At 39.6% G+C, this 26,822-nt stretch overlaps 3 protein-coding genes across 6 annotated transcripts in view; all 3 read left to right on the top strand.

The window, feature by feature from the left end:
• The window catches only part of MXD4 (MAX dimerization protein 4), a 40,138-nt gene extending 30,542 nt beyond the window's left edge, over window positions 1–9,596 (top strand). For all 4 annotated transcript variants that reach the window (XM_040592399.1, XM_040592407.1, XM_040592430.1 and 1 more), the window contains 3 exons: window positions 2,408–2,522; window positions 5,644–5,803; window positions 6,801–9,596. In XM_040592399.1, the coding sequence (XP_040448333.1) occupies window positions 2,408–2,522; window positions 5,644–5,803; window positions 6,801–6,949 (424 nt within the window). In that variant the 3' untranslated portion in view covers window positions 6,950–9,596. The remainder of the gene's footprint in view (window positions 1–2,407; window positions 2,523–5,643; window positions 5,804–6,800) is intronic.
• An 8,436-nt stretch (window positions 9,597–18,032) lies between these two features.
• On the top strand, window positions 18,033–26,819 carry HAUS3 (HAUS augmin like complex subunit 3). Its single transcript, XM_040592388.1, has 5 exons — window positions 18,033–18,193; window positions 19,258–20,665; window positions 21,746–22,182; window positions 23,796–24,024; window positions 25,511–26,819. The coding sequence occupies exons 2-5, from the start codon at window positions 19,751–19,753 to the stop codon at window positions 25,742–25,744; spliced, it is 1,815 nt and encodes a 604-aa protein (XP_040448322.1). The 5' UTR covers window positions 18,033–18,193; window positions 19,258–19,750; the 3' UTR covers window positions 25,745–26,819.
• The window catches only part of POLN (DNA polymerase nu), a 112,566-nt gene continuing 104,105 nt past the window's right edge, over window positions 18,362–26,822 (top strand). The window contains exon 1 of the mRNA XM_040592381.1: window positions 18,362–19,290. The gene's annotated coding sequence lies outside the window, so the exon portion shown is untranslated. The remainder of the gene's footprint in view (window positions 19,291–26,822) is intronic.

The following is a 26,822-nucleotide window of genomic DNA, read 5'->3' as shown; positions in this document are numbered from 1 at the left end:
AGAATTAGTGCTTTTAAAAGGCATGCAGGTGTGCCCTCTGGATCTTGGTAATGTTTCTGTTAACTTCCCAGTTGATGGTAAGGAAATGCACTAAATCCTTGTTTTCTCCCTGTGGTAAGCAGACTTTCTTCAAATAGTAATAAGAGGCAGACAAGTTGAGTATGTAGTCTGGTTTCATTAATGTTTTCCAGGATTACAATTAAGTAGATCTCAGATCAACGGTTATGTATCTTCCTTATCAGACTTTTAATAGCTCCAAGAATATTGATTGTTCCATTTCAATGTATTTAATTCTCGATTTACTACTTGGATACTATTCTTGTCCTCTTCCTTGCCTCATCCTCCTTTATCTTCAGTCTCCACTTTCTTGTCAGCTGTCTAAATACAGTTGCATCCAAATTGTGCTGAGTGACGCAGATGACTGCATGTCTGTTTAGAGGCCATTTAAAAAACAAACAAAAACCCCTTTAATGTAGTCCCTGAAGCAAGTTTTTCTTTTTTAAGACACAAAACCAGCCAAGTAGTTGTTTGACATTACAGACACAGAAATAAAAATTTACCTGATTAGGATTTCTGTATAAATACCAGTGGTCCCTAATTCTGGTATTTCACTATTTTAAAGATCAATGTCCCAGTTTACACATTTTTAATTTACACATTTACCCAATTACCCAGCCACAGGGGTGCTCTGCGATCTGATGGGGCTATTTCTGTGAACACTTACTCAGTCTTTGTTGCTGCTGTTTAAATAAAACCATTTAGATGGTTTAGAGCCTTGTACTGGAAAACAAACCCCAGGCCTAAACAAAAAATCTGTCATCAGTTTTCTCCTGAGAATTACATTTTCACCAATATTCCTTTTTCCCTACGTGACCTGAAGAAAGAATTAGCAGTTTTATAGAAATACTCTTTGATTTCCTACCTAATATGTTGCTCATTTATAGGCAGCCAGAATGAAATGTGTGAGTGTGTAGTCATTACTGTGCTGTATTTAAACTAGATTTTATTTTGCTTTGGAATTTTTCTCCATTAATTCTTAGGTTTTCACATTACACTAATCATCCCAATTACACATGTGTAATTTGTCATTTGGTGCATATTAAATTCTCTTCAGCTGCATTTCAAACACTGATGCTGAACTCTGGATCTGAACTGGTTGTTCAAAAGTAAGTTCATTCTTGACCTGAAGCGTTAAATTTCCTGCAAAGTTTGTTTCCTTCATGCAGCATCGAGCAGATTTGAAAAAGATGATTATTCATCTCACACTTGTGATCCGCTTCACTTATGGTTAGTCCTTTGTGGGGGATGTTGGCATGCTCCAGGTCATTGCTTTGTTCAATCTCTTAACAGGCTGGCAGGAAGGACAGTATTAGAGCTGTTGCTCATGTAAGTGCTTCTGCATCCATTTCTATCTCATTGCAAAACTGTACGGATTCATGTTCAAGAATTGTGCATTAAACCCAGGAAAAAATGTCTTTTGGATTTAACTGTAGAAACACACGCACACACTGTTCCTTGGTTTGCCACTGCCTTGTTTTTTGATAGTTGAAGCAAGTGTTTCCTGGACAGTACTGCCAGCTCCTTTCTCAAAGACAAAGTTTGGAAACGAAGTATCTGTAGAAATACCACTCTGTTTATCCTCTTTTTGCTGATAGATTTGATTAGTCATTGGCAGAGGAGAGATGGCTGAGAGCAGCAGTAGTGATACTTGAGTAACAGGGAAAGCAGGACCCAATATGGCTGAAGTATTTTCTCTTGTGTGTTTATAATAGAGGTTATGGTGGCTGTACAGTGAGAGGAGGAAGGAATGTCTCCTTCTCGGGGGGCACTGTGGGTCAGTAGGTGGGCGGAGAAGGGGCATCAGAGCCTCCCTGTTGCAATGTATTGATAAAACCACGGCTGGAAGCAGCTCTGAGCTGTGCAGAGCTGCATGAATGCCCTCACCATGTGTAGTAGGAGTGTGTCCTACTGCATCAGGCAGGGATAATGGGGGAGAAGGGAATCAGGGTGTGCAGCCTCCCTGCTCCACCCCCCAAGCTCTGTCTCAGCCTGCAAAAATCGGTGGCTTTCAGTGAAGTCCCAGTTTTTCTTCCTTACCCAGCCATAGATGCAGCCTTGCCTGGATTTCTCAGATCTCTGAGCGCGCTCCCCCTTCGTTAAGATGGGACTAACCAGACTGAGCAAACTGCTTTGAAATATAGGTATGAAACTACCATTTGAATGTGCCAAGCGACATTACTGCATTTCAAGTGACCTTTCGGTCTGAAACTTTGCCAAAGGGAGGGAAAGGAAGCCACCGTTGAATCAAGTTCTGCACAGAGATCCTGCAAACAGATGGTATTTGCATATAGGATATGCTGTGCGGGTGCAACTTTACTACAACGCTGTTTGTTTTTAATAATTTCAGGCGGGCTAAACTCCGGCTATATTTGGAACAGCTAAAACAGCTTGTGCCTCTTGGGCCGGACAGCACCAGACACACCACTCTAAGTCTGTTGAAAAGAGCTAAGATGCATATCAAGGTAAGAACATTTATCCATATTTTTATTTCTTTTAACGCAGAATCTTCCAGAATGTCTATCCATAGAGAGGAAACTAATTTTCACACAAAATCCATATCCATATGTACAATCTTCTGGATATATATTGGCCTTTATTAACTGCAAGCATTTCAGCTGCAGTAGCAAGGTTTTATGTTTTTCAATTTACCCTGCAGTCTCAGATACATACAATGGTGATTTTGTGATTTTTGCTTAGTCACTAATGGCTTATATTGTATTTTTAAAAAAATGTGTATCAAAGCTGGTCTTTGTGAATATATTTGTTTTTTAAGGACTGAGGAAAGTAGGATTGTACTTGCATTGATTTCAGTGTAAAAAGCCAGATCCATTAATGAATGAAAAAACTGATGGAGTCAAAGAGATTATAGCTACTAGTAAGCCCCGTCCCACATCTTGATAGCCAGATGCTGGAGCATTTGTCAGTCATTTAAAAGAAACCAAAAAAGAAATGCAGTTTCCTGTTAGTTGCTGCTCCCTTTGCACGTTTCATGGGTGTAACAAATTTAAAACAAAAACCAACCCAATATCTTGCTTGGGGTCCAGCAGCAGTGCCGGTTATACGTTTGCACAGGTAATTCAAACGAAATTGTTCCTCGGGCTTCCTCTCTCCTAAGACACCTTCACTCTCATTTTCACTGTCATCGTTTTCAGGGGAACAGGGTTATATGCAGAAATAAGGCAAACAGGTACTGAAATCAGCTGCTGTGTCCAGGACTGTAATTGATGCATCTGGCATTCTTGCAGTGTTATAGGAAAACAGGTCAAGAAAAGAGTCAGAAGGGGTTGGACACTGCCAGCAATCTTGTAGTATTTTGGGTAACAGCCTGCTGTACAGCATTAAGATTGACAGCAGTTGCAGAAGAGGGTGTAATTCATACAGAGAATTAAAGATTAATTTAAGCAAAACCATTCTTGTGAACAAGTTTACTGAGCTATTTCCTCAGCTCTTACAAGCACATTTACCTCAGCTGGGCAACCCCTGTTTTTACCATTTGAGATTTTGGCCTCTTGTTTATAATTCGGGCTAACATGCGTGAAAGGCACTGCATGTGTTTTTTGTCTTGGGCCGCCCCCCTATCATGGGCTTATGCATACAAATTGAAAAGCTGTTTTTACAAGTAGCAAGTGTGAGAGATTAGCCATGTAGTTACCATTTCAACTCCTGATGAAAAAGGCTAGGAACACATTCTTTCCAAGTCCGTTGTGCACAGTACCAGGTACTTGTTTTCTGACAACTGGAACTGAAGTTTAACTTTCTTTGTAAGATTTTAGCTGAGCCTACCCTAACTGGGTTGCCACTTAATTGCTCTCCTCTGTCAGGTCAGCTACCTCCCCACTGCACTGGCAGAGCACGTCAGTGTCTGTCTGCGATTTCTAATACAGTCATTACTTTTGAACTTTTCACACACACAGACACACCAACCCACCCCCACACACCCCCCTCACACCCCCACACACACCCCACCACCATCCCCCCCCCACACACATACACACACACACACACCCCTCCACCCCACACCCCATATATTGAAACTTGGCCCTAACATTTTGCACGGTTTCGACTCTCCTGGATATGAATCACTGAGTTCACTCCTAAAATAGTTGTTAGAGTTTGGGATTGCAGCCAGGAAAATACAGGAAAAGGAAATCTGATCAATTGGCCACATTTGGTTTGTTGTGTACATGGATGTACCAACCCCTTTTCTTATTACAACATTGTGTATCCACATATGATGCATATCTACGTAGCATATTGCCTGGGAGGGGGCTTAACATGAGATTGCAGAGTTAGATTTCATTCAGCCAGGAAACTTCCCAGTTCAATAGTGTCAGTTATTTTTTCAAAGATAAATACTTCTGCTTTCAGGCTTGCATTGGAACAGCAAAATCTCTGAAATTGTTTTGCCTTGTGGTTTGCTGTGCACTGTCCCACCCCACTCTCCTCAGGAAACCAAGCATAGATTCATTCAGAAGGCAGGAATTGCCAGCAGCTGCGTTCACTCCCTGCACATCTCCCAAATCTCAGTGGTTGTGTAAACACAGCTCACAGAGAAATTCGGTCTGTCTTATAAGTGCTTTTACGGCTACAACCTGTAATTTACTTCATCAGTTAGGTAATTTTTTAAAATATTGTAAGGTGTTTTGATTTGTGTGTCCTTCCTGCTTTTGATCCCGTCATACTCATTACACTTTCTTCCCTAATTGTATAGTAATTTTTTTTTTAATGGCTATCGGTGATTTCAAAGAGGGTTTGGTTGAAATGTCTAAAGATACTATTTCTGTTACTGCATTTGGACCAACAGTGCAGCACATTTTACCAGGTGTGAAGTATTTGTTCTATTTCCAAAATTTTCCTTCTTTTACTCAAGCAGAGGGGAGATATTAGGTAGATCTTCCACAGGCAGCTTGCTGCGAAGTTTTGGATTAATACCACTGATGTTGAAGGAGGTTATCACAGAATTATCATATTTGCTCTGTGAAAATGGAAGGAAAAAATGCAAGAATGAAGAGAATTGTTAGTAAATTCCTCCTACTATATGTAATCAATACTGCTTATTGCTAATGAAGCTTTTTAAATGCTAAAAGTTTCCATGGCCTATAGTAGAAGGGAGAGCATTCAGGAGGCTCGCAGTGGCTCCTTTATGGTGATGTCTCTTATTCCACCTAAGGAGGCGTTACGTTCTAACTGCAACCTGAGCTGCACGCTAGTTACCAAAAATGATGCCAGTTTTGCCTGACAAAATGATTTAAATATTCCCCACAACCAAGGCAACAATAATTCCATCTTAGCTGAGGAATGTCTGCTAGTGGCAAGAGAGTCTCTGAGGGATTTCCCCCCTCCCCCTCCCCTGTATCCATGTATCTTCTTGTGAAACAAATGCAGCTATGGCCTAGCTGGCTTAAATTGCACTGACCTCTATAAAATGGTAACAAAAAAATCATAATTTAAAATGTAATTTTAATTTTGAATTATTTACATAAATTGCTTTCAAATTACTGTTTATGAGAAGATCTTGTTACTTACGGTTTTAGTAAGCATTTAGTAAGAATTGTCAGCTTACTATTTTTCTCTCCCTTTAAGAAATTGGAAGAACAGGACCGAAAAGCTCTAAATATTAAAGAACAATTACAGCGGGAACACCGCTACCTCAAACGCAGATTGGAGCAGCTATCTGTGCAGGGCATGGAGCGTATCCGCACTGACAGTATGGGATCAACAATATCCACTGACTCTGAACAAGGTAACTGAATAAGGGCTTCCCAAAGGGAGTTGCAGGAGCAGGAAGGAAAAGGGAAGTAGGGAATCAAGAAGACATTATTTAAAACTAAAATCGAGCTTTCAGCAAAACCCAGACAAAATTGTTCCATTATGTGATTTGCAGAATAAAAACCTACTACATCTTTTCTACAGACTTTGAAAAATGTTTTTTCTAATCCGTTTTGAAGTTGTTAATACTGCACGTATTTTTAAAGCTATTTATACTGCGTGTGTTTTTGCCAGTTTTTTAAACAATTACCATTTAATGTTCTGAATTTTTAGTGTAATTATTGGTAAGGCTGGAATAATATTTTCTTCTTGGAAAAAAGAGATCTTATTGGTCTTAATTCATTTGTATGAATAAATTAATTCCACATCATTTATTGTGAAATTTTAAAATATTTTCTGTGTAACAATCACCGAGTGTTCTCTACATTTGGTTCTCATTTAAGACAGAGCTCTTCAAGCTGCCTGTCACCATTTCTTATTTTCTCATTTGAAGTTTTTCTGTGCCTGAACACTAGCACAGGCTGACTTATTCGGGGCCTGTGGCAGATGAGTTGTTGGTCACGGTGCAGTTACTGGTGGACAGATGGCCACACCACAGTCACTACTAGCTGACACCTGTATAGGTTGGAATTACTATGAACAGTGCTGCAGTACTATGGCCTTTGAGAGTCGGTTTTGTTTTAGTTTTTTTTAAATCAGTGTCGATGCACAGGTTGGAACAGTTCTGGGACAGCATTTGGTATTGATGTCATGTAGTATATTTATGTGGATGAGGACAGAAGGGATTTTAATTCTCAAGTGGACAAGGTGATCCCTTCCTCAGGAATTACTGTTCTAGTTCCTTTGTTTTTTTTAATTACAGCAAATGAAATAAGATTCAGGTTTCACCCGAACGTTGATTGACACTGGTCCATGATTACTTGCTACAATCGCTCTCTTTCTGAAAATGTGCCTTCTTATGTTTTCTTTAGAAGTAGACATTGAAGGAATGGAGTTTACTCCAGGTGAAATGGACAGTATTGGAAGTGCCAGTGATGCTGAAGACCACTACAGTTTGCAAAGCGGTTCAAGTGATGGAGGTTACACACATTCCCGCAGACTGAATGCCAGGCTCTCATAGTGCCTGAGTTACCCGTTCAACTCAGGACCATCTGACTGAAGCACTTATATATGAATATTCCAGAGGTGTCAACTGCCACTCTTCCGGGAAACCCCAACCACAGTACTCTGACATGGAGGTTTCTTACCCACGGTTCCCTGCACTGTAACCACAATATTAGATATTGTAAATCATGGGTATGCTGCAGAGAACTGTGGTTAGGTACAGTTGTGACTTAAAGCTAGCTTGATGTAGCCATACTGCAAATTAAAGAAAATAAATTATGTCATTCCATTCAAAAAGTATTAAATTCAAACTGTTGGAAGCACGGCGTAAGGGAGTTTGACAGTTATTTTGATTTTGCAGAAACCGTTTTCAAACATGGAAGTATAAATGTAATCTACAATGTATTAGGGATTCAGAGATACAAAAGCCTGAAACTACTTTTTGTGGTACTTTTTTCATGGAAAAAAAACAAACCCAAAATATCTTGAACGCTGTATAGCGGGCTTTACAGAGTAAATTCTTTCAGCAGTTGTTTGGGTGAAGCAGGCAGATAAATCTTCAAATCTCAGATGATCTTTAGAAAAGGTCATATTTACAAGTCACTACTGTACTTCAAAACGGGGGAAAAGCCAGCTCTAATAATGACTTCATGTGGGATGATCTCAACTTTCTTTTGCTTTTTTGTATTCAGTATCCAACCAGCAGCAAATCATTCTATCCATGTTAATGGGAGTAGTAGAAAGCAACACTGTAAGTTTAACCTGTTATCGTGGAATGGATGACATTTGAAGCATTTCAGTTGGTTTTTTGGGTTGTTTTTTTTCATTTCTTTGTCTGAAGAATACAGAACTCAAATGATCCAGTTTGTGATAGTTAATCTTTCCTTGCAAGGAAATGAAATCTCTGTTTGCTTGTATTTTTTTTTCTTTTCTTCTATTTACACATGTCAATACATTTTTATGGAAGGCATGGCTTAAAATTACAGTATTCAGCTAGAAGTTAATTAATTTTTTTTCTTTTGCACACTATAATTGCATTTTCTATTCTTAAAAAAAGTGCAAAAAAATTAAAAGGTATGCTGTAAAACAGCAAAGTTTATTTAGTACTCATCAAGCTGTTCAGAACATATTTACCCAAATTGTAGCAATACTATGAAGATGTATTTTAATACAACTTCTGCTTAGTGAAGTCATTAGAGCTTGGCTTGCCGGGTAAGAAAAAAATGGACCAGTCTTTGCATTATCTGTTTAAAGAAGGTCTTTTAAAAAAAAAAAAAAGAAAGAAAAAAAAAAGAAAAAAAAAGAAAAAAAAAAAAAAGAAAAAAGCTATAAACACTTTTAGGGAAGTGATTTTAGCAAGTGTAGTCTATATTTCCTGTAAGAGATTTTGTATTATATTTTCCTAAATGTTCTCATTTACTTGTATAGGGAGGGGAATGGTACAGACCCAGACCAGAGTCTCAGGGACTCTTCACCTTTGTCATATTGTGCCTTGGTGACCATTTATGTATGCCTCTCCTTTTCATTGTTTAAAGGACAACTAAGCTTTGTTTCAAGGCCCTCTGTTCAAATGGTCAGTTGTCCACCTTCTTATGGATGAAGCAGAGAGGTGTATTTATATCTTCACCCTCTCACAACAGATTCAGTGTGGCTTTAAGTAAAATCGTAAAATTAGGTTTTGGTGCGAGGGTTAATTGTCTTTATATGAGCCCTCCCTTGGATTCTTCAGCACCCAAATCTATATTTTGTTAGCTTATAAAGTCAGGGTCTCTGTGAGACCAGTGCTCAGTGGCTAGGGAAACACAAATGTACTGTGTAAGGCTATGGGATGTCCAAGTGTGGTGCCATTTTTAGCATTCAGATACAAGACCTCATGACAGACTGACCATAATGATCAAAAACAAAGATTCAGTTGTTCTTTCAACATCTGACATACATGTCCTCCCTTTGGCTCTTACAACACGGAGTAGAAATATGAATACATTTTGTGGCAGCTTACAGATCCTTGTTTGCACTCTCGCTTACTGCTTGGAACTTGCCAACAAGGAAAACGTACACATTTAATTTACATAACCTAATGGATGGCCACTCCTACTTTGGCTCTGGGGAGGGGCCTAAGGTTATAAACTCTGGCAGCTGAATAAGAAAATAATTAACCTTTTCTGTGATGCAGGTTTTGGTATTACATGCTATACACCTTGCATATTACTAAAATCCTCATTGTTGGGGAAAGCACACAGCAATATACTCATTGTGTGTAGCTGACAAGCAGCAGAAATTACTAGCTCCTTTGGTGCATATGTAACTAATTTCCAAATCGTGGAAAAAAAATAAGAGTTTACTTTAACACACGACTGTTAACAGGAAAAAAAAAAAAAAAGCGGCTAGTATATTGTTGCTGTTCATTTATTATATAATGAACACATTCATGAATTGTAAAGTGTTTCCTTTCATGACAAGCAGCTCTTGCACAGAACCTCCTAATGAAAAGAGATTTGAAACTTACAGAAGGAAAAACGAGATTTTAAATTGAACATTATTGTACCTTAGGTCGACCTGAAATTTTCCTTTTAAAGATGAATGTGCTAACTTAATGAGTTCTTCCACGCTGGGTATCCATGGCTTTGTAGATCTTATATTTTCAATAAAAATTACTCGAATAATCTTGAGTGGAAATGAAAAGGGTTTATTTGTTTTTACTTTTTCAGTTATTACGGCTGGGGGCTGTTACGCCAGTAAAGAAAAATGACACTGTGCTGCCTGTGTCATTCTCCCTCAAGTGCAGCCCAGGTTCAGGTGGTGTTTCCAGGCACAGCTCACTTCTCTGCAGCATGGACAGAAGCAGCCCAGCCCAGCCGAAGGCCATGGCACAACTGTTTCAAGTGTGGCTTTGGCGGCTGCTTCGGGTGGCCACCTGTCCCCTGAGCAGTGCTGCAGTCCAGTCCTGCCCTGGGCAGCCCCCAGTGACAGCTGGGGCTCTGACATTCCTTTAGGGACGTGATTAATCTGCTACTGAGCAGCCACTGCAGTGCTACCTGTGGCCATAGCACCTCGGGATGCAAATGGTGGTCTATTTTTATTAATTTTTTTAAGCTGCGCATTTGTGCATGTGCTCTGTGTGTGTGCATGCATGCATGCATCTGTGTGTGCGTGTGCAGCTCTTTCTCTGCAATCACAACATGACTGCAAAAAGCATTCTGCTTGCTGCAAGATTAAATGCTACCACTGCCTTGGCAGCTCTGCCATTTTGTGTTGTGGCTGTGCTTTTAGCAGGTGAGGAGATCGCACTGCACAGTTAATCTATTTTTCTCTGCAATTGCCACATAGGAAAAGAAGGAGTAGGCACAAGATTACAGGGCTGCTAGGTCTTTTCCTCTGTGGAAAAGGCTCTGGAGAGATGAAGTCATCAAGAAGTTCTTTTTATGGAGACGCAGAGGTTTGGCCTGTTTCCTGAGGGGAGAAGAAAGGCAGGGCTTTCCCTTGCAGCATGCAGGTGTCTGCAGCATACACGCCTCTTCGTTGCTCCTGGGTTAGCTCTTCCTCTAGCTCCATGAGTGCACTCTGTCATCACAGGAAACAGCCACAAAAAACAGCCTAAAATGGTTAGCTTTTTCTGCAGATTCTCCACCGCAATTAGGAGGATGAATCCTCCCTCACACCCATCCTTTCTCTGCCCGACTGATACCCCGCAGCCCATTGCAGCTGATTGATTTCTCCTCTGAAAAGAGCAGGGTTTGGCCAGCAGAAACAACACATTGCTAACCAGAGACCAGATCCTGTATTGTCTTGTACAAAAACCAAACTCAGTTCTGAGTAAGTTTTACCAGATTAAAGCAGAATTAAAAAGGCTGCCCAAAATCAAAGAGAAGGACAGTTTTTCATCTGTTGTTTATAGACGAGTTTCTATCCTAATTTTTTAGTGTGAGATTTGGGGAGGAACAAAAAAAATGTAATACAACTTGCATCTAACTTGAAGAATTAAGACTTTTTCTCTGACCTTAAAACGGTGTTAATTTTTTTGACGTGGATGACTATGGGTTCAGCTATACCCCACACAGCCTAACGTCATTTTGAATTTAAAAAGAAAGTTACTTCTGCTGATCTACAAATAAATTACTGTGATAAATACCAGTGCTCTGAGCATCCGACTACACTCTGCATAATCCATTTCAGTGGGTGAACTTAAATGCCAGAAGAAGAGAACTTGGAAAATGGAAAGAGGTGAAGTTGTGTGTGCGTGAGCTCTGCCTGCAGACCTGCTCCCGTTGCGAGCCCTGGGGCATGTACTTACGCTTTTCTTGGAGGTATTTACAGCAGTCTCTTCTATGTGACAAGAGATTCTTTCACCATTTTACCAACTTTATAGCAGACTGGTAATGAGCGGTGAAAGTTTTCATCCTTGCAATCAAAGAAACACGTTTTTGAAGAGCAGCACATCATCACAGCTTTTAATCAAGTAATATTAATTTTATACACTGCATTTTATGATGGTGTTGATAAAGGAACATCTGCAAAACATTACTATTTCAGCAATCTTTTAATTTTTTTTAACAATCAGAGGCCATTGGTTGTGTGTGGTAAGAGCCAGTAACAGCACTGATGCCTAATCCACTAACTTGCACTTTCCAGAATTGGTGGAAGGAGAATTAAATCCCTTTAGATACTCTTTAAGGAAAAGCTGTACTCCCTACAAATACTAATGGGGCAAACACATCAGAAATCAATTTCACCAGCAATTAAATGAGCCAGTTTGCTTAAGTGACTGACTAAATGCACTGTTGTTAATTGGTAGCTGCAAAAGAAACATCCAAGTGTGTTGCGTAACCTAGAATTAAAATGCAGGGGATATATGAAACAGAAAAGATCAGAAACCATTTGGTCACCTTGGCTGTTCTTTCTACCGAAAGTATTGTAAAGCAACCCCAGCAAAGGATTCCTGGGGAGGCACATCCAGCCAGAGACTCACCCACGGGCAAGTGAAGGCGCTCCAATTGCAGAGTTTCTTCCTTCCGTTTTGCACCAGAGGCGTAAAATGTGGTCACACACAATTTATGTCATTGAAAGGGTCTGTGCAATCCGGATTTCTAAGTGATGAAATTTTGGTGCACATGAAGCACTGACAGAGAGCCTTCTGCTGTTTACCGGTCAAATTGTTACCTGAAGGTGTTCGCGAGCAGGTTCTGTGCCAGAGCCACTGGGTCCCAGAGCCAAAGGAATGGTTTGTAGTCTGTGAGATGTATTATACTGTACAGATTCATTTGTACGCACGTACATGGTGCTTGCTACATTCTGTAGCACACAGAGTATTGTGTTGTATCATTATCTCATCATAATACAAATACAGATTTTTATACCATTTTGTTGTGGTTTACATTTTTTTTTAATTTTTCATCATTTGGTTTTTGTGTATAGCATTTCTTTTTTGCAGATCTTTACGCACAGGCTTAATGACTATTTCATAAGGAGGTCATTGAGGTTTAGCAATTCAAATTAATAGTCTGGTATGAAGGCTGGAGTGCTATTTAAACCTAAGTTCTTTTACATATGTTGGCCCAATGCAACCCCAATTGTCTCTAACCATAGGTGCTGTATAAATTTCCACTATTACATTTCTGAAAACAAACCAACCTGTAAAACAAAGTGCAAATTGAAATGCATTAGCGTCTGTTCTAAGTAATTATACTTGAAATCATTCCAGCTCTGTACAAGACAGGAAAAAAAAAAAATCATTAAAAGGCAGCCTCCAAGTTTCGTGTGTGTATTTTGTCAAATACAAAATTCAGATCAGAAGTGATGTACAGCCAGACAAAAATGAGCATTTTCGTTTGGGAGAGATGAGAGGAGGGACAGAACTGAAATGCTTTTGCAAATTGCATTGTTATACTCAACCCTAGTGTGTGACATCCACTGGGTTTTGTTTCAGTTTGTCATGCATATTGCACTTAAATACAGCGATGTCTTAAAAATATAGAAATAACTGAAATCATAGCTCATCAATATGTTTATATTTGATTCAAATATGCTGAGCTGCTGAATCAGTAAAAATATTCACGCACAAAGTATAGTAATCTATTTTTTATCACAGCTTTCTTTGAAATTACTACTATCAGAGAATAAGTATAACATACAGTCCAGCACATTACTAACTTACTATAAATTAATTAATCTCCGAAAGGAAAAAAGCTGTAATAAACTTCTAGCAGTGCTATATTTTGGGACAGCACTTAGCACAAGAAAGAACTGCATGGGGTAACAGAATTATGACAAATGTGGCAGCACTATTTTTGTAAATCCTGTACAGTTTATGACCTGTACAGCTTCTTTTACATTTGTAATGTCTTATGATTTGTTTATAAGAAAAGTAAGTTTCATCATTTTGCTCATGATAGATGTTTCAAATTTAATATTAAAAGTTCAGAAGCTTGCCTTGCCTATCAGGATGAAAATGTTTTGTCAAAGCCTACTGAAATGGAAAAGAGCCTTAAATTATAACCAGATTCATGATGATATAACTATCAGCTTGCTCTAAAAGAGGTAGTTTAAAGTGGTTTCAACGGCAAAGTTCTCAGTTATTATTATTGCAGAAACTGTGAATTACCCGGTGTTTTTAAGGACTGTGTCATGGCAAAAAAGGTACGATTATGGTGTTGCAGACAGAGGAGGAATGGCGGGCTGGCACTGCTGCTGCCAGAAGAGCTGGGTTTGGAAGAGGAGGGATTGCTGCTGGTACGAGGCCAATTTCCTCTCACCTGCTGTGATTTTACACGCCTCAGTCTGAGGACACAGCTCTGTAAAAGCCCCAGAAAGCTTGCTCTCCTGTGTCAGTGCTGTGCAAAGGAAACACTGCCCCACTGGGGAGGAGCTGGCTGGAGCCTGACTGGAGAGAGGGAGCAGAGCAAAGAAGCAGGAGGGAGCAAGCTGGTGCTCTGCAGTCCCTGCTGAGGCTCCTGCTGAGTCCTGCTGTACATTCCCACACAAAGGTTCCGTTTCTAATGAACAAAACTCATTTGCAGACAGCCCAGCTGATCTGCCCCACCCAAAGTTTTAATCCAAAATAGGGTCAGAAGAGTAAACAATTTTCTAGGGAAAAAAAAAAAAAAGCACCTTGTGCATCATATATCTAAATATACTAGGGGTGTTAGCCCAAACATGTAGGAGCTTCTTTTGTATTTACGGCATTGAATCCAACAAAGCTGAAGAAAACTAATCACTTTGACCTGCTCTTCTGGGAATACAAGGTCTCAGAATGAAATCTACCATTCCTCTAGAGAGAAGATATATGTGCTTGGGAGAGAAAGCAAGCTGGTGCCAAATTCCTGTCTTCTGACTTTGTTTTATAAAAGTTCACATGGCACTTCAAAAGCTGTGCTTAATTCAGAAGATAAATTTGTTTAAAGCAATCAATTACCTTTTAGGACAAGGTGTTTCCAAAGAGTGGTTGCTACTCTAGCAGTCTGCAGCAGGGACCTTAACATCCTGCTGCTGCTAGCAGATGTGCAGTATGATGCAAAATGAAAAAGCTTCTATACACTTACATTTCACCAGCTAAAAACTTACTTCTGTGTCTCCTCTGTGTTTTTTTTTTTCCACACAACAAAACAGAACAAAACCAAATCCTAAAGCAGTAATAAGCAAACCATTTTTATAAGTTTTTAATCTGACAGATGCATCCCAGTGGGAGGGTTTATACTGGCCAGCTGCAATGCCTATATGGTGGCAACTGCACTGCTTGACTATATTCTACAGCCTTGGCTAATGGGTAACCGATAGCTTCTCTCTGAGGTATCAGGCACAACAATGTCATATTTTGCAGTGGAGCAAATGCAACATAGCATCGATGGAATAGTGCAGAGTTTGCAGACATCCTTCCAGAAATGTCTATGTCTTAATCTGGGGGAATCCACCATAAAATGGCTTGTAAAGGCAATATGCTATCCAAGCAACCCCTCCAGTTCTCGGACACAGATGCAAAACAACTGCTCCTAGAATGGGGAAAAAAAAGGGTAAGGTAAGCCTTTAATTATATTTTGACTAAACATGACCAAGAAAAAAATGAATCAGAGAAAAACAATCTTGACCCGTAAGAGGCTACAAAAGCAAACACTAAAGCACATGGGGCTCTGGTTGGGTGGGGAAAGGGGCTGTAAGAAATTTTGAAGATGTATTTGTAGCATGTTTGTAGGGCAAGGCTGTTGTTTCATCTCTGCCCTAAAAGCTGATCAATTTTCTAACAAATGAAAATTTGTTTCCCATTAGAGGCTTGTTCTTTCAAAATGAGAATTTTAAGTGCATAATGTTCTGACCTAAAATATTTCAATTCTAGCCTGAATTCCTATGCCAGCGGGGATTATGAGATCATGCTGTCTGTCAGCTCCTCTTTTGTCCATCTGTTCCCCTCCTCCTTTCCTTGATAACTTTTGAATCTTCCGGCTAATTTTCACCAAATTTGTCAAAGCAGAGATGGGATGGAGGCTGCAACAATAATCTGTGGGGAAAACTTTCACGAAAATTCCATGTCCCGGTTGAAAGAGAAATAAATTATTTTCTGCACTGAACGTGCCCAAAGGCTGGCCCAGTTGAGCTCTTCACTGTTTTCGAGAGGTGGCTACTGTCCAGCATGTATATAGCTCCAAACCAGCTACAGAATGAGCATATAGTCCTGCTTGCCCTGCCACGCAGATGGAGATGTAGGTTTTGTGAAGGGCCACAAGGGAGGAGGGATCTCATATGCATGTGAGTTCAGAAGGAGGGAGAGAAACTGGTCACACAGGGAACTGGAGGCATTAGTTGCTGCAGTCCAGATAGACAATTTGATAGACAAAAGATAGACAATCTTTTATCAGCCGTGTCTTCTTTCATCTAGGATGTGGACTTCAGTAGCAGAGCTGAATTGATCTCAGGACAGCAGAATTTTAGAAAGTTTTCTAGGTGTTTAAGATTCACTTTTACTCAGTCATTTTTTAAATGAGCAACACTGATATTTCTGTAATGGAAAAAAAAAAATACTGTGAAGCATAACCCTCCAAAATACTATTGTAGGACAAGCTGATTTTAGTGCAAGTAACTGACTGAACTGAAATGGCATAGTCTTATGAAATAAGCTAGTGAATGCTTTTGTTCCTTCCCCATCGGAAAAGATGCAATGCACTCTTATCTGCAAGAGGATTTGAAAACTTCAGCTAGCCTAAATTGCAGCTGCATATCAGGCTGTAATCTGATGGGGAGGAATTCAACACTACAGCTCTTTTTACCCATGAGAACTGACTGTCAGGTCAGGGTTTAATTTAAAAGTCTTGCACAGACCACATTATACCAGAAATCAACATGCTGCACTTTGCAGGCGATACAGGTGCTGATTTTGATCTAGAAAACCTCATGCAAGACAGTCTTAGCTCTGCTCAGCTGCAAGGTTGCTCATTTCCCTGTGTTGATTAATTTCAACAATTTCATTAAGTGAGATTAGAAAACTGCACATTTCGGACATGTAGTGGGAGGGCTCAGCCACCCACATACTGACTGGGTCAATGCCTCATCAGGGTGAAATGGAGAGATAACATTTCTGGATGCAATGAATGATTTCTTTCTGGAATGACTGGCCTTAGGAACCACAAGAAAAAAACTCTACTCGGAACTTAGTCTTCAGCAGTGCAAAAGACCTAATTCAAGAGCTATTACTGGCTGAGCTGCTCCATAGTAGTAACCATAATATAATTAAGCTTAACACTGTAAGAAGACAGCAAGACAAATAAAGCAAATGGATACGCAATTTTAAGAAAATGACCTATGCAAAAATGGGGGAAAATGCCAGAAAACCCTAAATGAGCAGTTCAAAAGCAAGAAGCCTACAAACACTCAGAAGACTTAAAAAAATACTGTACTAGAAGCCCAGGTAAAACGTCTGCCACAAACAGAAAACAGTGGCCCAAACCTCCCCCTACACGACTCAATGAGAAAGTTAAGGAGGCTATTGCAAGGCAAGTAGGGGAGCCCAGAAAAATGTGGCACGCAAAATGTAAACAGGAAATGAAGATGGCTAAACCCGAAGAGTGGCTGGTAAAGAACGCTCAAACTGTTAAGTGAAACAATTACATGATGCTCGACTCAGAAGCAGCCCTCACAATGCACAGGAGGTCCCGCAGTCATTACTGAGAGCTTTCTGATGGCTGCCTGGGCAGCAGCAGCCAAAAATCCAAGAAAACAGGGAGCATTGTTAAGGAAGAGTATTGGAAACATGGGTTTTGTAGAAAACCTTGGTGCACCCACACCTTGGGGACTGCATGCAGTGTTGTCTCTGCACCTCAAGCAAGGCACAGTGATGTTGTAAAAAGTTCAGATGGAATAATGGAAAGAATGGAGCCCTTGTTTTGCAGAGGCCCGGTTTTGGAACTCTCCAAACTGGACAGGACAAAGCTGAAAGGAAATGTGCTGGTGGTTTCCGAATTGCTGTGAAGGCCATAGATAAGGTAAACGCACAAGTGGCATTCAGCAAATCCCGCAATGCTAAAGCCAGGAGTCATCTGACGGGACTGAGAGGGTTAAAAGGCAATTAAGGAAGTGCTTTTTTAAGCAGCAGGTATCGGTGTTATGGAATTTGTTGTGGAGTTTTGCGGGGTATCTGCGGGTTCTGAAATGTGTTAGACCAATTACGTCCGCGAACAAATACTAGAAGACTACGCAGGGGTGGATCACCAATACAGCAACCCAACCGTGGACACAGAGGTGGTACCAGTGGTCTCCATTAGCCACGTCTCTCAGCTTTGGGCAGGCTGGTGGCCACGCAGGTCTGCGGCCCGGTTTTGGTCAGAGGCGAGTAAGGTCCAACCGCAGCGAGGCCTCCTCCCTCCCACATGCTGAGCGCACCAGGCCCCAGGCCCAGGACAGGCTGCGGCTGAGGGGCGCGGGGCGGGGCGGGGCGGGGCGCGGGGCGCTGGGCGCGGGGCGGGGGGCGGGGGGCGGGCAGCCTGAGGCCGGCGCCCTGAGGAGCACAGCTGCCCAGCCGCCGCTTGCCCGCCCACGTGACGTCACTGGTAAGCGGGCCGACACCGCCCAATCCCCGCGCGGGAGGCGCGCGCAGGCGCACGCGGCGGCTGGGCGTGGCGCTCCGGCCGGTGCGCAAGGGAGGCCGCGCGAGAGTAGCGCGTGGCGGGCGTTTCGAGCGGTTGGCGCGGGGGCGCGGCCCGCGCGCTCCCTCAGTCTTCCCGCCATTTTCTGCGCCCCTCCCCCCTCCCCTCCGTGCAGTCGCTGAGGCAGGAGCGCTCTGGTGAGTAGCGGGCGGTGTGGGGTCGGGGCTCGCTCGCACCGGGAGGGGGACAGCCGCCGCCGCACCTCTTCTCCCCTCCGGCTCCTCACCCTGCCCTGTTCTGCTCCGGGACGGCTCTTAGCCGAGATCTCCTTGGGATTGTAGGGCGGCAGCTGCCCCAGAGCTGGGACCGGGCCGGCGGGCGTTTGGGCTCCTCGGCGCGGGGAGAAAGCTTCTGGAGGCCCCGCTCCTGCAGGCTGGTCTGGCTGTGGCGGTGGGGCGTCCCATGCTGGGGACGGGGATCGTGGGTGGCTTCCTCAGAGGTCCGAAGATACTCTTTGTGGCGTTTGGCGGCTTGAGCGGCAATGTCAGCGGGCCTTAATGGTCTGCATGCGCAGCGCTATGTGCGCGCCTATTTATTTATTTATTTTAACGACAGCCCCTTTTTAGCATGGAAGGCAGAGGGCAGTTGAAAGACTGACTAGTGATGTGAAACTTAAGCAACAAATTATTTCTTATATAATTTGGAACTCTTAAGCTATATAAAATACAGAATTTTAGAAGAATGCATTTACTTGTTAAACATTCATGCCCTCCAGGCTGTCTGGCAAACCGGGGTTTTCTGGTGGAATGTATGCTCTAGAAACAAAGTATTAAGTAATACCAGACTGGTGGAAAAAACCCCAAACCAACCCTGGATATTACCAGAATATTGCAGACAAGGTCTCCTGACTTTCTTGATAATTTATCCTATTATTTGCTGTCTGTTGCTCTCACTTTAGGATCCCGAAACTGACTGTTGGTTTGCTGTTTCCCAGCAAACAAACAAATTCCTTTTTTGTTGTAACTTTTAAGTTGTGACTGTTGTCAAAGAGTGTTTACATTGATCTTAATTTTTTATAATTGGTCATAACCCCGCATTATTATGTTGACATGTTTTTATGTCAGAGGATTTCTTGTTCCATTTTCAGAGGAAACTTTGAAATGAAGGTTTAGGAGACAAGATTCTGCTTGCAGTTGAAGTAAAAAGCCCTAACTTTGTAAGCTTGAAGTGCAGTGTGACATCACTGTAGTTTCCTTTTCAGGACAAGCTGAAATTTCCTCGCATTTTGGAAGAGGTAAAATGATTGTGAGTGGGGTTTTTTATTTCACGTGAGTAAAACTATATAAGTAAATCACTTTTTCAGGCTAGTGAATTACTCAGTATTTACACCTGTTGCTTTTAAATTGGTGGTAGTATTCTATTTTAATAGTAAATTTATGTGAATTAAGCAAAACCATAAAGAGACTGCAAAGATCAGGGATTTTATTTGATGTAAAAATACGAGTCCTGATTCGATGAACAAAATATATCGAGGTATCCCTGAAATAAAAACGGGTTTCTAGTGTTTGAATAGCCACTCTAATCCAGAATAGCATGCTGTTTTCTGGTGTGATCTGACACTTCCTTTTTTCTGTACAGTTTTTTTATTAAAATACTGAATACTCATTTTAAATAACAAAAAAATTACAACTGGAATAATACCTCAAAATTTTTCATGCATTTGGATCTTTTCTGATTACAAAACTATTTGAATCATGAGCTGTGGAAATGATTTTGTGAAAACTCTGAAGAAAATTGGATATCCAAAAGCTGATGAGCTTAATGGAGATGATTTTGACTGGCTGTTTGAGTCTTTGGAAAGCAGGTTGTTTCTGGAGTGGTTTTGTGGAAATGTAAATGAGCAGTATGTGGTATCTGAAAAAGAACTGCAAGATTTTGATAATCTTCTTGAGTCTGGCAAGCCCATTTTGGAAGGAAGTGCACTGGATGAAGCCCTTAGAACCCTGAAGCCCATAGATTCAAAGGACAGTAGTCAAGAGGAAGAGGAGGAGGAACTGAAGAAATTGGAGGATGAGCTTCAAACTCTTCAGAAGTTAAAAAACCTTCAAATACATCGGCATAATAAGCTCCAAATGATGATTTCTGCAAACAGCCATGTGTTAGAAACATTAACAAGCAAAGAGAAAGAAGTACATAAAGATTTGAAAGAGGGACTGGAAGCGTTTAATGCAGCAAATAGTAAGCTTAATAATGAACTGATCTCTCTTATGGATGCGGCTAAGAAACTAGCTTCCTTCTTCACAGCTTCATATTCAGAACAAGGGTCAGATCTGCATCCAGTGTTTTTTTCCCAACTTTCTTTGGACAAGTATTTGTCTCGGGAAGAACAAAGCACTGCAGCACTTGCCTCGTACCTTGGTAAGAGTGGTGGTTTATGTATGTCTGAATGGGTTGAAAATTCACATGAAGGCAGCTTTCAGCTTGTAGATACAAGCAAACAAGTCGTTTGTGATGACAGTAATGAAGTTTGTGAAGAGAGTCAAGAGATTGCCAGGCTACAGACAGCGTATATTTGTGCTCAACATCAGCTAATTCGGATGCAGTCTGAAGAGGAGAGTGTGAGTTCAGCTATAAAATGTGCAGAGAACATGCTGCAGTCCTTAAACAAGGTAAGCTGCAAAAGGTGGTAGAAAGTAGTGAAGTTTTAATCAGGCAGGCGTGTTCAACTAGATCTAGTAAAAGGAATTGCTGAGTTACTGTTACTTGAACTGTTTTTACATAGGGAAACGGCACTTTTATGAAGTTTTAGTCTTGCCCACAAAACTCTTGTGTAATAGCTCCGGTTTCTATAGTTAGAAATTCTCAAGTATGCTAGAGTACTTTTAATTCTAGTTTCCAGAATTGCTGCCTTTATAACCCTAGAATTTGTTAGTACCTTTCTAGTTTAACTTTGAAACTTCAAATTATAACTGACTCTCAGTTGTTTGTACAACGAACAAAAGCATAACTTTGGTTGAAATTTTGTGGTATTGAGGAGCTAATATGATAAATGTATTCCTGTTTATATTCAGTGGCATAAACTGAAAAGTTTCAGTTCACTGATTCTCTAGAAGCTCAAGTATTTGTACCAAATAAATGAGTCTGGTATTTGAAACCCCAGAAATCTCTCAACAAGTGAGTGATGGGCAGATATAGCTACTGTCATTTAAGAATGTGACAGAATTTTAACAGAAGGGAAAATATTAGCCTAGGCCAATCGTGGACTAACTTGAGGCATTATGTCAGTTTGTATATTCTCATTTATGAATGCCTACCGTATAGGACTTGATTGATTAGTCATTTGAAGAAGATTGATTCTGATAGCAGTGTTGATAGACATCCAACTGAATATAAGAAATTATATTTGTGTGTGAGATTTCAGTTAGGCATGCTTGAAACCTGGGTGCTGAGTAAAATACAGCTCTTCTGTTTTTAACACAATAAATTGTTTCCTGTCCCTGCAATAGAATGGAATTACTATTTACTGAAATACATTTATTTGGTATCTACTTTGTAAATCTGTTTGCCTTATGTTGTAAAGTTCTGGAAAACTGCTTGTGAAGTTTTCATTTAGTTTTGTAGATAGAAAAGATGTTGTGATTTTAATGTAATGTAAGTACATGAATCTTGTGTGAACTGAAAAAAATGTGTTAGGGAAGTTGTTTGGAGGGAGCCATGAAGAAATTTGACAAACGTTTTGTTTTATGCAGGATATTGGAAAGCAAGAAAGCTTTGCAGCCAGAATATCTAGTTTCAATGATGAAATTTCAAGAGTTAAACAAGATATAACTCGGATAAGAAATGAAGAGCTGGTTCCCCTTGTTAAAGAGAATGCACAACTTCTGATCACACCAGTGGTGAAAGGATACTTGGATCATCAGATTGCTCAGCAGGGCTGTTATGCGTCAAGACAAGATGAAATATGCAGGCATTTGGTAAGACAGAAAGCATCATTTGAACTTATTGAGCTAGCCTATGAAATGGAGTTGAAGAAACATAAAGAGATTTGCTGTCAAGTTGAGAGTTTGGTAGAATCTCTGAAACAGAGCAGTAATGAGTTGCAGCAGAGACTACATCTGATAACTGAGCCAACTCAACACGCAAAGCCAAGAAACACTATTAGTTCAAAGGATGGTTTCTCTTGCAGGTAAGTGTTATAGTCACTATTGAACTTTGACTTAAATTGACATAATATGGGGGGGCTAAAGGCTTAGGCAAGCTAAGCCTTTTCTGTTGCTGGGTTCTTACTTACTTCCTGTAACTAGTTAGTAGTTTGAATTCTCAAGAACTGAGGTCAAGATATGAGACTTGCCTCTTGCTTGCTCGTTGAAATTCTTTTCAGGTTTGCCTGAGTAAAAACTCAGTTCAATTACCAGTCTTGTCAATATTGCTGAAGCATTACTGAGCAATGTCCAGAATGTAAGGTATATTTAAAGCAGTGCCTGTCTGACGTGGTGCCCTGATCTAGGACCTCTTGACAGTAATTGTGGAAGTATAGATGTAGAGATCTGTTGACAACAATGATTTCCCAGATGATGTGCATGGCCTCATCAGCTTAGCTTGCGAAACCCCCGTGTGGTAGAAGAGAGGAATGACTCCTTCAATACATGAAATTTCTAGCTCATTTTTACTGCTTGATTTGCCATGTGGCTTAAGTGTCCTGTCACCCTTGTAAGACTCTGTTTTTTCACCTTCTATTAGGCTTCTATCACCTTCTAATTAAGGCTCACTGTAGCTCAGGTGATACAGTAGGAATGTGTGCTGTGTTGCTGTCACTTCAAGACTTTAACACTTAATACAACATACCTCATCAAAAAGTTTAATGTCAGACTTTTCCTCCTTTAAAAAACACTTAAGCACCATTTTAATATTACTAAGTGATATGGCCTTGCGCAGTGAATAACTGCAAGATTTAGGCAGCATTAATTTTGCTCCCATTGTGTGTTTGCATTGACAACATAACATGTTTATTATTAAGTCTCCGAATCACTGTTGGCTGGCTAGTTTTTCACTTTTTTTCTTAAAAAGGGGAGGGAAGTTGGAAGAGTTATAAATCCTAAAGGGTCTGTAAGCAGAAGACACTTGAAAGAAACTTGGTTACTTTTGAAATAGAGCTTCTGCTCTTATTAAAGCCAATCTGATTCAATATTGGGGCTCAACTCCTGAAGATTTTAATATGCAAAAGTGGTAGCAGCAATTGAGCAAGGTTATCTGTAATCATATTTGAACTATTCCTGATGCAGTGTGAGGGTACAGTTTGATATAGCAAGTATTGCTATTTTGCATGACTTGTAACTATTGGAGAATTTCTTAGCAGTCTCTTCAAAGATAAGAAATGGGAAATACTCCAGTAAGCTTGCAAATGTGATAAAGATTGCTCTTCTTGTTGGCCACTGAAGTCTTGCTGTTTTTCAGCACTTAAAAAAAATTGTATCTTTGCAGTTATTGAAGTGTTGGAAGATAGTTGGCAAAAACACACTGTCAGCTTCTATTTGCATTCATTATGTACTTACTAACTGTTACTTTGGTATTTAATTGCTGTTAATTTAATATTGAAATATTTTGGAATCCTATTAATCTTGTATTAGCTATATATAGATAGCATCAGGAAATCTGTGTGAGATACAGCAATAAAAGTACTCAGAAGACTAGTAAAGGCAGTACTGCTCAGACTTCTCAACATGAAATCTTCTCTTGCCTAATGACAGGAGTGCTTAGGAAACTTAAAAATGCTTCTGTGTCTAACGTCTTTTGTTACAGGTTGTATCAGCTTCTGGAAGGAGAAAATAAAAAACAGCAATTGTTTAAGACATATGAAAGCCTGGAGCAGATGGCTCAGAAATTAAAGCAGGACTGTGCTACAGTACAAGATCAGCTAGCAGCATCTTCTCAAGAACAGTCTCTTCTTTTGTCCAGACTAAAAAGTGATGTAGAAACCCTTCATGGTGCTCTGTATCATGGAGAAAATCAGATACAGTTCGGTAGTCGGGTAAGCCCTTTAGATCTAGTTATTCAAAGTATTACATTAATGTGTGCCATATTCTTTTACTGAGAAATGTACGAACGTTGTTGACACCCAGACTAGCTCCCACATGTCAGCCACAAATTTATTAGCATAATGGCGATGGGCACAGTATTTACATTGTTCTTAACAAATGTTGGATGTTGTGAATGGTGGCAGCTAATAATTTTTTCTTTCCAAGCAAATTGTTGTGTGTAACTTTATCTCTTTCAAAGGTGTATACAATCATATATTGCTAGTACGTTTATGGTGTGGGAAATATATTGTCTGGTTATGGTGTCACTGAAACACTAATTTAATTTTGTCTTTATTTCAGACAAGCTTTTCCCCCATTACCTGTAACACCTGAATTGTATGGTTTTGCCCCTTAAAAAGGCTGGCCATGTGTGGCTCATTTGGACAAAATAATACAGAATTTTGAAGGACAGTTGTAGGGTAGTCCTGCTACAGAGCTCCCAGGTGTTGGATTTAGAGCCTGTTCTAAATGGGAATAGGGGTTGTTAAATGCAACTTGTTCTGTTTTTTAAATAATTGTAGATGGCTCAAAAGTAGATTGAGGGAAGTCTTTTATATATAATATATATTATATAGTCTTTTATATATAATATATATTATATAGTCTTTTATATATAATATATATTATATAGTCTTTTATATATAATATATATTATATAGTCTTTTATATATAATATATATTATATAGTCTTTTATATATAATATATATATATAATATTTCCTTGGTTAAATACATAAAAATATACTTAACACTTCCATCTGTCAATTGAATTTGCAACATATAGAACAGTTTTTAATAAAAAATGAAACTTTGTAATAGGAACAGTACGTATTTAGGGATTACATATTATTAAATCAGTCCAAATACTTTTAATCAATAGAAAGTTATTTCCTAAAACATAGTGACTTCTCTTACTGTTGCTTCAGTATTCTCAATAAAAGTAATTGCTTTAGTAAGGAGATAATGTGCAAATAGATGACTAGCCTGCTTACAGTGAACCGTGATAAGAATGACAGTTGGGAAAATTGTAGCTGATAATCAATGATTTAATTTTAAAATAGAATTAGCTTTTGTGTTTTTTTTTGGTTACCTTTTAAGATTTGACTAGCTATGGAGACCTGTAATTGATTGAAAATGTCATTCAACCACCTATGTAGTTGAGGGCCAGATTCTTAGGGTCTTAACTTGTCTGGTAAACTAGTAAACAAGTAAATGAAGTCATATTTTCATAACTTGATGCGAGTACTGTTACGTGGAGCTCAAAAATTACATTAATTGAATGGAATCCCTTATCACCTGCATTTCTAGTTTTTGTGATTTACTTTTCACTTAAAGTGAAAATGGCTTCCAAAAGCAAAAATTTTTTTTATTTCTAGTTCCACTAGTATATTAACATTATAAAAGTAATAATGTTTTGTCTTGGTTTTTTTTTGTTAGGAACTTACTGAGCAGTTTAATCAACTGGAAGTTGATTTAAATAAACTAAGTCAACTCCTTGTGGATCTGATGGCCAATGTGAAGTCAAAGAGAAACTTTTTAGAGTCCAATAAGCTGCATCAGATGGAGAGAGACTTGTATATGTATTTTTTCAAAGATGAAGACTACTTGAAGGAACTGGTGGAGAAGCTTGAGCAGCAGTCTAAGGCTAAAGCCAGTGGTCTCGAAGATTAGTTTTACCACCAGTGGAGTTCTTAATGTTTAAACTTCAATGTACTCTTAAAGGAAAACATATTTATGTAAACTCCCTACAAGTTTATGGAATAAGTATTAGCTTATCAAGGGTAACATTTATCTATCATTGCAATGTATGTTTAACTGCCACCGTTACCAGGTTTGGATTGTGTGTTGCTTTTATGGCTTTTGGCATCTGCCCACCAAGTTCAAATCTCAGAACTGTCTTAAGTTCTTTGCTCTGAAGTAATACCTAGGTTATTTGAGTGAGTTACATTCAGGCTGCTCTTTTAGCCTGTATGTTGATTTCCACTGCACACAGCATAGCACAGAAAGGAACATTTCATACCCTTGATATAAGTTTTCTTGCGTGCTGAGAACCTTTGATATGTGAGCTGAAAAATAGATGTGGAGAAGATGTTTGAATGTGAATGTAGTGTGCTCTTTCTGAAGAGGAGAGTTCTCCAAGGCAGATACTCTGTGACTGCTTCCCTTACAGTTCTTAGAAGATCTGGTTTTGTTAGAAATATGTTGCAATATGTACCAGAATCTGTTTCAAGTACCAAGACCATCTGTTCGTAGACCATTCAGATCTTCTCCATTTAAACCAGTCCATACATAAAATGTCCATCCATAATTTTGGATTTACCTTTTGGACTTCTGAGTTTGTTCTGTAATTTATGATAGGCATTGCAATTCAGAGTCCTGAGGCTTTTGTACTTAGACTTTCATGTGCATTGTTAGCTTGTTTATCAAATCTTTATATAGCTTCCTAATACACCAATGGACCTAAATAGGCTTTTATGGTATGATAACTTCCGTTCTTTTATATTTTGATGGGATCAGCTGCTCTTGCTTCCAAGCATTGTAGATATTGATGAAGGCTAGTAAATTAACTTCAATAACAGTAGTCTTAAAACTATTTTGATGGCAGGCTTAACTTTTATGTGAGTATAACTTTAAATTGTTTTAAATATTTTTTCTAACTTACTGGTTTGGATGTCTTTATATCTGGATTTCATGCTGTTTAACTCTGTACATTGTGTTTATTATTAAATGCCAAACACTAAATTCAGTT

The sequence above is a fragment of the Falco naumanni genome, chromosome 1 (genome assembly GCF_017639655.2).
Source record: "Falco naumanni isolate bFalNau1 chromosome 1, bFalNau1.pat, whole genome shotgun sequence".
Taxonomy (NCBI): domain Eukaryota; kingdom Metazoa; phylum Chordata; class Aves; order Falconiformes; family Falconidae; genus Falco; species Falco naumanni.
The sequence above is the reverse complement of the archived record's forward strand: the minus strand, read 5'-3'. Positions and strand labels throughout refer to the sequence as shown.